Raw genomic sequence first — 11,063 nt, 5'->3', positions numbered from 1 at the left:
ATCTACAATTTTTAAAATGCAATCGTTTCAAAATAATACGCAAAATTAATTAATTAATTTTGGTCTTGTTTCATAATAAATATGATATTATAATTGTTTCATACATTTCTTAACTTATTATTTTAAATTTGGTTTAATAGTGTCCTTTTTAATAATAAAATTTCTAAACAGAGTGCTTGTAATAATTAGATTATGTTTAATGTATAGTTTTACTAATTTCTCCTCTTGATTATGAGGTTTACATAAGCTATAATTGGCTATAATCGACCCTTCTCCGTTCCGATCAAGACTTAGGTTTCAATCTCCTGTTAGTATATAATTTTCATCCCCTTTGACATCTGGTATTGGGCTTTCTATTTCATCATACATGTGTTCAAAATCGTCAAATTAAAAAAGATCCTACGTATTAAAATTATCAACCAATAAAAGGTTTTTATATAAATAAATTACTATGTCGAGAGAACTCATTAAAAAAGGATACTTTTAATGCCATCGTTTTTATCAAAACGTGCATTTTAACATTGAAAAATAAAGATATTAATTTATTTCAAGGGGACATTAGAGTTTACCTTTAAGATGCTCAATATATGTGTCAGTAGTATTCTGAGGGGGTGTATCTACAGATAGAAAAATATAAAAAGCAGAGAAAAAATAGTTAAATTGAGTATAAATTTTCATTTTTAAGTTGGAATTTATAAAAAGAGGTGTTTATTAGCCTTTGCAAATTGTTTACTGTAAAAATAATATTTGTGATAATACGTACAGCGTTGATATAATTGTAGAGTGACAAGCCATCATCCCATGGTTCTTCCTTTTCACAAGATAAATTGGCAGGCCTTAGAATATGACTGCGATCCAGTGCTGCCAGTCCATGTGCGAAAACTTGGACACTATCATATACAAGAGCTGGTTCTGCCTGGAAAATTATTGTTGCATTATTTAATTGTATTTGAATTTTGTACTTTGTTTTATTTTAAAGACCTGAATTTTGGTACATTAAACTCTATAAATTTTTGATTCAGCTGAGATATTTTTAATTTCTTCTCAGATTCTGGTAATGTTGGTCTCATTTTCAAAATTCGCTCCTAAATTAAAAAAAAAAAGTTTGAAACTATCAAAATCTTGAGGGAAAAGCCTGGGATCTTTATTGATCAGGGAAATTCAGCGGAAAGTCAGAGATGTTGAAAAAGTCTTGCAAAAGGCAGGGAATTTCTATAAGATACAATTTAGTCGCTTAATTTTTAGTTTTAATCTTTATTTTTAAAATTAAACGATGTATTTTTTAAATTTGTAATTTCTACAACACTAATAAAAAACTAAACAATTTTAAAAAGTTTAATTTGAGAGTAATGATTGGCTGCAGTTGTAACACGCTTCCCTTCTTCAAAGATTTAAATTTCCAATGTTTTAAATGCTTAAAAGTGAAACTGTGGAAAAATAACTTTTCTTCAGGTCACCGCTCACTTTTTTCACAAATTTTATTTCCGAACTAAATTTTTTTATTATAAAGTTAACTGTTTAAGGTACAATTTCAAATTTGAGAAATCTGAGTGCCTCAATTGAAAATTGTACAATTGCAAAAAAAAAATGTTTTTCGGAATCTCATAATACACCATTTTTTAATTTTTCAGGATATCAGTTTAAAAGTAAACAATTTTAAACATTCAATATTTGATCTTAATTTCTAATAATAATAATCATTATTATTTATTTATTCAAACTAGAGGTGACCTTTGTCACGTTCAACGCTCGCGGCCGCTGTTATATGACAGCGGTAAAAGATGAACTGCGCACTACACCCTGCTCCTACACCTACAACATCACCGCAAAAGATTTCAAACATGGTATTAAATTAACTTATAATATCCTCATCTCATCAGTCACTTAACTTAGTCCATGGCTATGATGGAAAACCGGGTTCGACCGAGAACAAGTTAAAGAAGTAATAATAGTAATATTGATAATAATTTGTAATTAACACTTGGATGGTTAAAGCTCGTATGTAGCTTTTGTTGACTGAAAACAGATTAGTATGATCTCAAATTACTTAATTAATTAACCTAAATGATAGAATATTACGTTGTTTCATATTCAGGTTTTTCAGAAAATAATTTGATAACCTGTAATGAACATAATGATAATTTTTCTTTGATGCTGGGGTGATGAAATCTTCCTAGGGATTGCGTGAACAATTGTAAATTGTTAAATGTCATATTTTAAGCACATAATCTAAAGAGCTTAATGCATTCCCTTACAGAGAGGTATTTCGAAAAATTGTAATGCTGTTTTTTCTCAATTAATTGAAAATATGATGCATTTTATGAGCCTGGGAAGGGGAAAATAGTCGCCGTGAGAGTACCCATAGCGAATCGAATTTAGGCGCCATCAGTTCACCATGGTTTAACTCACGGTGACGGTCTGCTAATTCCCAGGTGCATAAAAAGCATCATATTTTCAATTAATTAAGAAAAAACTACGACATGACCATTTTTTGAGAAACCTCTCTATGACAGACTGTATGTTTAGATTATGTGGTTAACATACGACATCAAAAAGCCTTAAAAATCTAATCGCGCTAGAGCCCTGGAAATGATGAATCAGAGGTACTGAATCCTGAGGTGTGACTGTCTTTGGGAACCTGTGGACTCGATTCTGCGAGACCTAAACTTAGGGGCGATCCTTCCAGCGGGTAATAGCAAAACCGCCTTGAATCATCGGGGGTGCAAGTTCTCATGCACCAAAGCCATGATATGATTGCTGTGCTAAGGGCAGAATAGCATCATGATTAATAAATTCTTAAACACACCAGCATGTTACCCTCAGTCAAGGTGGACACGTCGGAGTCACAATGAAGGTTTCTGAAAGGCGACTTTTAGACAACAGGTCGAATCCCACAGTATATGGACTCACCCCCGGCAAACGGAGCTCTACAGTGGATGTTTTTTATTTTCCTATTTACTCGTGCGATGAAAATCTACAAAACAGTAAATAAAAAAAAAAAAATAAGGGTTCCGATCCGAAGCCCTCCGCTAACCCACCGCCAAGAGTGGAGAGCTTCTCAAGGCCCGTCTACCTGGGTAAACGCGCTCTTTAGGAGATATAGTCTGTGGGAGAACTGTAGCCTGAAAGAGGCGTCATCCAATCCCTCAGGGCCGCAGTCATCCCTCCGCAAACAATTGGGGAAAAGATTCAAGCAGACACGTCGGTGCGTGGAACAAATCTCGAGAAGAGTAATTCTTTTCTGAACGAACTAAAGTTTTGATCTTCAGTAGATGTTTGAAAGATTGGAAAGATCGGACTTACTGACTCTCTATAGGATTTGAATCTTCTAGGGAGCTGAATCCTAAGAGTAAAACCCTTTGCTGTTTCTCAAGAGATCAATCTCTTAGTGAGTCAGAATGTGCCGTTTCTGATGAATCTTTTGGAAACAAAATTTTACTGTATTGAGCCACATACAATAATTTTTCGAATTTTGATAAACTGTCATTAGTTGGAATTATTGTTGACTAATTTATTATTGTTATTTTTTTGTCATAAATTCAGATTTATGTAAATTTTAATCAGAATGCTTCTATTATCGAGTTTTATTATTCTAGTAATTGATTAATTATTATTTAAGCAATGATAATAAATTATATTAATCTATAAGATATTAAAAACTAAAATATTGAAAAAATTAATAAATTGTTTGAAAAATTCAATTTTTCAAAATTAAATTTATTCAATAAATAAAATGTATAACAAACTTTAACAATTGTTTACAAAATAAAAGGGTTTGAAAAATAAAATGGTTTGTAAAATAAAATAGTCTCTGAAATTAAATTTCAGGAAAAAAGAAATAGATTCCAAAATATTATTTAAACAAATAATGGAAGTTGAGAAAATGATACAATTGATAAAAAAGTAATTAATTCAAAAAGAAAAGTGTTGAAACAATAAATTCAAAGAAAACATAAAATGGTTAAACAATAAAATTGATGAGGAATCAAAAAGGTATAAGAAATGAAATATTTTTAAAAAATTGCTAAAAACTGAAATTGGTTATAGAATTAAATTAGGAAAATCAATTCTTTTTCTAATTACAAATTTTGAACAAAATAATTGTTGAAATAAAAGTTATAGATATTTCGACCATAAAATTAAAAATTAATTCTCAAAAAAAATTTTGTGAATTATAGTTAGAATACTTTTATCATCAATTATTAGTATTCTCTTAATTAATTGATTATTATTCCAGCAATGATAATAAATGAAATTCTCAAATCAGATATTGAACAAATATAATATAAAAAAATTGTTTAATAAGTTAAATTTTTAAAAAATAAATTTATTTAAAAAAATAAAATGTTTGACAAACTTAAATCAGTCTTCACAAAAATAAAGGGGTTAAAAAATAAAATCGTTTAAAAAATTAAATTTTAGAAAAAAAATAGATTTGTAAATATAATCTAAACAAATAATACAATTGATAAAAAAAAATAAAATCGCTAACAAACAGTAATTAATTAAAAAATAAAATTCTGAATGTCATTAATTTTACATTATTCAATATCTATATCTATATCAATATCAAAAAATTCTATTTATTATAATCATAATTAAATATTAATTATTCACAAATTTAACTATTTATAAATACATTGTATAATATTAATTAATTAGTAAAATATTTCACTATCGCCTCATAATCAAATGATAATGTATATTATATAGCTGAGTTTTAAACGCGTATAATATAATTTGGAATTAGCCAGAAATCGCTAGATTTCTATAAAGTAGCTTTTATTCTGATTTCAGAAACAGAATCTCAGAGATTAAAGTCATATTGCATAGGCAGAGAGTAAAAGTCCAGAGAGCTGAGAGTAGGTTCAAAACCTATCTCTTTCGGATGGCAGTTCGCTCCCTTCGGGATCGTTTGAAAGTATCTTCGGTTAAGTTTCCATCAGGAGCAAAACGTTCTAGAACTGCGGAGGTTGCGATCTGTTAAATATGGAATCTCGGTTACTTTTTTTTTTTATCAGTACACAGATTAAAGGACCGATCTTCTGTATCTGACGTGCTCGGGATTCAAAATTAACCAGTTGCTGCCCCAACCGATCCGTTTCTGAGTGATTGAGAAGAAGGTAAAGTCCACTCGGGATGGGATCACTTTCTTCCTGCAGTAAATATTTTCGGATCTTGAGAAGAGTAAAACCTAACGGGCCCTTTTTCATCGGTTCAGGGAATAAAACACAAATTGAGCAAAACCTCTTACTGTCAGTCCCTGCATTAGGGACCTTAGATATCGCAGCATAATCTGGGGTCACTTTTCCTGCTCAGCCAAAATGCAGGAGAATAAGGAAATTTTATGAAATGTACCAAATGAGTCTGTTAATGGATTTAACGGAAATCTTAATGATGCCGATAAATATGCATAAGAGCCAAGGCGCCTAAAAAGTTATAACAAGGCGTATGTGTCCGGTGAAGACAGGGATTGCCCTAATCCAAGAACCTTGGTTAGTCAGGGAAAGGATTAGTGGCTTGACAGGTTGTGGATCTGTATGTAAGGGGTCACGCGAAAAAAACCAAGGGCATGGATAGTCATCAAGGGTACGGGTGCGATCTTGAGGCTTAATTTCTGCACTAAGAATCTCACCGTTATTCAGGTGGGATTCAGGGACAGACGCGAAAAAGGCTAGAGGTGTTTATCACCTTGGTTGTTTCCCAGGGGATGCTGAGAAACCCTCTACTCTCAGAGAGAAGGAGCTTTAATTCAGCACTGCCAGGAGAACAGGATCCCTCTGCTATTAGGCTGTGATGTAAACTCCCACTATACGGTATAAGAGAGCACAAATATCAGTTACAGAGACTGGGCCATCTATAAGACGGCCAGAGCATTAGAACTTTTTTTGGAAATCCGAAAAATCCCTAAACATCCGAACAAAAGACCGAGAATACTGGGAACAAATCTAGGGTTACCGATAGGCGAAGGTGTGATCCTGGGCTATATTTACATGCTGGGCAGAGCTAGGGAGACCCTAGTTTCACCTAAGAAAGACCTAAGGACAATAAGGCAACAAACCCTTTGGGGTCCATTTTGTGGAACCTGAAAAAATTATAACCCAACCAGTGATTAGTAAACTAGGCTTTATCAAGAGGTGTTGGGTCAACTACTGAGAGCGAATAGTTCAGGGTATGTTAAAATAGAAGTTATAGCTTAATCGCCAGGGGGCATCCATCAGGGCTTCCCGCCCACTTTTCAACTAACTATACTTAGGCGATTAAAGTTTGTTTGTAGCCTTGGTTGACTTATGACGGATTTGTATTTTCACAAATTAATTATTAAATTTAATTAAATGATAGAATATTATGTTATTTACTAATGAGGCTTTTGAGAAATATAATTTGATACCCTGAAGTGAAAGAAGGAAAATTGTATTTCAATGGATTTTAGATGACCCGTATTTCAAGTTCTAATCATCATAAATTTTGGTCTCGTTATTGCACACAAATGCAAAATTAATTTTTTATCAAAATAAATCCTGTTTCCTCTTCTCTCAAATGCGAGTATAAGATAAATTCTTTTGGAATAAATTTATTATGTTAGTATCAACATAAAAAAATTAAGGAAAAAATAAAACGCTGTCCCTTTTGAGAATGTTGACTGAACATTTTTAGAAACGCGGCGGCCATTTTCTACCGAATTTAAAAGGTGAATAAAAGGATCTATCAAAATTAAGAAGGCCCAGACGCCGGCTCAATTTAAAACAAATTCAGTCCTACACATATTTTTTGTTTGAACCGAACTGGAATTTGAAACGTCTTAATTGACTACTTCGTTTGCGAAGAAATTTGTTTCATATTTCAAACTAACTTATAAACTGATAATGCAGAGACTAGTCTACTTCAATCGATTTTCTCTAAACCAAGTCCTTACAGATTATGGTCCACTTCTACGAGACAGTCCTCTGAACCCAATTGTTAGTGCATTCTATTGATTTCGACTCGAATTCAAAGGGAAATTAATTCAATTAAAGTCTAATACGATCTGCGTAATTCGGTTTTGTGATAAGCATCACTCAGGACATAGTTGACCTTCCAATTGAATTAATTAACGATTCATATCATATGCGGCGCAGCTACAAAATCTTAATTTCAAAATTTCCTGACTTTCCCTGAATGAAATGTAATTTCCCTTGCTCGTTATAATTTTTTTCAGGTGTAACAACAACTTTATGTCTAAGAGATGAATAATGTCAGTGCTAAAAAATTTTCGTTTCTAAATTAATCTTAAACACGTTTAGTTACAACAGTGATAAGGAAGTTTATAAGGACCTATTCACGAATTACTTAAGACATACAAAAACTACATTAATTTTGAAAGAAATATATAGGTTTTCAATTTGAAAAGATTATTCATTAATAAAAAATAAAAGAATTTAATTTTCAGTTAGTGAAATTGATATTCAACTAAGGAAAAACGGAAATTTAAACAAAATAGTTACATTTTCAACCAGTGATGAGTTTTGGATAATTAAAAATGCATTTCTAAGAAAAAGTGTAATAATTGATACTAACACCAAAAATATTTTAATCTTTAATTAAAAACAGTTGAACGAAGCAAAAAAATACGAATTTTTGAGAAATCAGTTGAAATCTTCAACAGCCAAAAAGATTAATTTCCTGCAAAACAGTTTTTCAATCCAAAAATAAGAAGTTTCTACGAGAATATTATAATCACTGTTAGACGGAAATTCATGTTTTTTTTTTCAATTTGTCTTTCATGGCATAAAATCAATCTTCTGAATTGAAGCTAAACTATTCTGGTAAAAATGTATTGCTTTTGGATAAAATTTTTTTATTTTTAGTCAGAAATTTATTTATTGCACTGAAAATGGTAATAATCCATTTTTTGTGCAAGAAGCATTTTCATTGATAGAGATTTAATCTTCTTAGGTGAAAATTCATCTATTTGTTTGCGAGTTTCGTTATAAATTCTTTTTATTTGTTTGAACATTTAATTTTCCGCTAATAATTTGACTATTTTATTTTGGCTAAAATATTAGTTTCTTTGGCTGATCACTGTGTGACAAAGAAAAACTGCAGGGACTTTTATGGAGACCTAGCACAAGTTAGAGGTCTAGTAACATTAAGAAAAATGTTATCGGAGAAATTTCCTATACACGATGAGAATCTCATTTTCCGGTCGAAACCCGTTTTTGGGTAGGTTTTATGTGAAAAATCACTCATAACTTCAATAGTTTCCATCTGGTTTACAAATTCTTTAGTTTGAAAAGGAAAAAGCAGACTTTTTCGTCTGTGTATTCTTTATTTTGTAGAAATAAAAACTGACGAGACTGCAGTTATTTTTTTAACTTTGACGGCGAATGAGCTTTTTTGAAAGAAATGGGATGGAAATTGACGCTAATGTGTTTGCATTTCAGGATTTTAGGCTCTGAGAAACTGTGTGGGCCAGGCATAGAAACGGATCCGATTTACCAATTCCTATAACTTTTGACCCAAGCAGTTTCCTAGGGTCTTATATCTTGAAATTCAGACAACTTCGTCTATTTCAATCCAATTTCATTCAAAGAAAGCTCATTTGATGCAGAATTAAATTTAATTTTAAAATATTATGTTGAAAAAATGGCTTATGTATTAATATCATAAAGTAAATTCGGATCTTATTATCTGAAACGTAAAAATTAAAATATTACTGTTTTGAGCTCATTTATATTGACGATTCGACATGGTCCGATATTGGGACCTTATGGATTTTTTGGCTGATATTTATACTTGAAAATCACGTTAGAATTACTTGCGGCTTTTTTAAAAGAATAAATTTCTATATAAAATGATAGTTTTTTATGTTTATCAAAAAATAAAAATATGCTAAATTAGGTTTGATATCTGAATTTGTTCAAAACAATTTAGAAGATGGTGAACCTTCCATGAATTAAATGTCACGTATGATCCATAGTCTGAAGAAGTGATTTTCATTACTTGTAAGTAATATTCAGAATATCTGAAAAAATCATTTTGTAATGGCCATAGTGTTACAGTTAAAAATTCAATTTTTGTATGAAATAAAATATCGTTCAACGGCATTTGAGGGAAAAAAATCAGTTACAAGACTATGTGATTAAAAATCTGAAAATAGACAAACATCCTAAAGAAGCAAAAGATAAGGTTTTACAAGTTGTTAACAATTTCTGCAAAGAAATTTTAATTAAATATAATAAGGTCCAAATTAACTAATTTAACTAATTTTTTATTGCCAGATTCTACTTTAATTTGACCAAATGATCTATTCTTCTTTTAATGTACAACTGTGAATTTCTTATGAATGCCAACTGTTTATCTTCTAATTTTCTTTTTAAAACTTATGAATTTCTTATAATTTTTAATTCAATAAAAATATTACTGTAACTTTTTATTCATAGTTTATAATTTATCAAAAGTTTGAATAACTATTTTTTTCATGTTTTCCAATCATTTGTACCCTTCCCTTCTTCTTAGAGCCCTCATTACGAACCTTATGATACGGCAATGCTAGGCGTCTCTCTGTTAATTGGTTCTCTTTCTCTTTTTCTGGTTTGAAAAATGAAGCAAAATGTGGTTTTGTTTCCATCCTACTAAAATGTAGCATTTAATTTTAACTACTGTTTTTATATCTGTGTAATAATCTAATGCTTGTTTTAAATACACAATAAAATTTATTTAATTTACTAACCTGAAATGATGATAACTCAAAGGTAAATACGTAGGGCGCTACGAAAGTCTTGCAATACGCGAAACCTATTGAAAGAAGAGAGATGATCCTTGCGTCATTAGAAAGAGCGTCAAAAATTAGGTAGGAAGAGGAAACCTGTTGACTCAGGTCTCAATACAGTCTAAGCACGCAGCCCGGAACAATTGAGAAATGGCGTCGTGGACAAAGGAAGAATATCGTGCGATAATTCGATACAGCTTTTCTCGCGGTTTAAGTGTAGACCAAAGTTTTGAGGAAATGTCTCCGGTATTGGGTAAGGATTGTCCGCATCGCACAACAATTTTCTGATGGTATAAACCTTTCGAAAGGGGAAATTTAGGTCTCGCGGACGACTCGCGCTTAGGTCGACCGCCGGAAGTGGTGACATCGGAAAACATTGCATCTGTGAATAATCTACTGAATGATAATAGAAGACTCTCGTACCGGCAGATAAAGTTTATGTTACACATTAGTGCACCAGCAGACCATCGAATTTTGCATGAATATTTACATGTTAGGAGGGTTTATACTCTATGGGTACTACATGCTCTGACCTAGGAGCAAATAGCAGCGAGAGTAAAGTGGTGCCAAAAAATGCTAAAAAGATTTGAATTGGGATCTTCTCAGGATATAAATAGTATTATAACAGGCGACGAAACCTGTCTGTATTATTGCGACGTTCGAAAAAAATCTCAAAACAAGATCTGAATGTTTGAGGATGATGATGCTCCAGTGGAGGTACGGAAGTCTCGATCTGTAAACAAAAGAATGATTGCAGTATTCTTTGGGAAACGCGGCATTTTTGCCGCATAAGCCAACTCAAAAACATCAGGCCGAAATCTTGTCTCAGCACCTGGCTATTCCACAACGACAATGCACCAGCTCACAGAGCGAAGGTCACAGTAGCTTTTTTGGTCAAATCTGGACGGACTATTCTAGATCACCCTCCTTACAGTTCAGATCTTGCTTCCTGTGACTTTGGTTTGTTTCCGGAAGTAAAAAAAAACTAAAAGGGCGTCGATTTACGAACGAAACGAACCTTTTGACGGCGTGGGACCAAGCGTGTGCAGATCTTCCAGAAGAAAAGTGGCAGAGTTGGCTCGATGACTGGTTTCGACGTATGGAAAAGTGTATTCACTGCGGTAGGAATTGCTTAGAAAAACTATAAAAGGTTCGTCTGTATTGCAAAAATTTTGTAGCGCCCTTGTATAAATTCTTTTTTTAAATCCTAACCTCACTTTTAATAGAAAACATATATCTTTTTTTACCGCATTTTAATTTAAAATATTTTTTATTATATTAATTTTTTACAACTTTTTTCATAGAACAACTG

The 11,063-nt window shown here is 31.9% G+C and overlaps 1 protein-coding gene across 1 annotated transcript in view; it reads right to left on the bottom strand.

Moving 5' to 3' along the window:
- Window positions 1-527: 527 nt before the first annotated feature.
- The window catches only part of LOC117178453 (glutamate receptor ionotropic, kainate 1-like), an 87,949-nt gene continuing 77,413 nt past the window's right edge, over window positions 528-11,063 (bottom strand). Inside the window, exons 7-8 of the mRNA XM_033369879.1 lie at window positions 764-916; window positions 528-617 (exon numbers count right to left, since the gene is read on the bottom strand). Of these exons, the coding sequence (XP_033225770.1) occupies window positions 543-617; window positions 764-916 (228 nt within the window). The 3' untranslated portion in view covers window positions 528-542. The remainder of the gene's footprint in view (window positions 618-763; window positions 917-11,063) is intronic.

Source organism: Belonocnema kinseyi, chromosome 8 (genome assembly GCF_010883055.1).
Source record: "Belonocnema kinseyi isolate 2016_QV_RU_SX_M_011 chromosome 8, B_treatae_v1, whole genome shotgun sequence".
In the NCBI taxonomy this organism is placed as follows: Eukaryota; Metazoa; Arthropoda; class Insecta; order Hymenoptera; family Cynipidae; genus Belonocnema; species Belonocnema kinseyi.
Note: the sequence above shows the minus strand (reverse complement) of the source record. Positions and strands in the feature narration are given on the sequence as shown.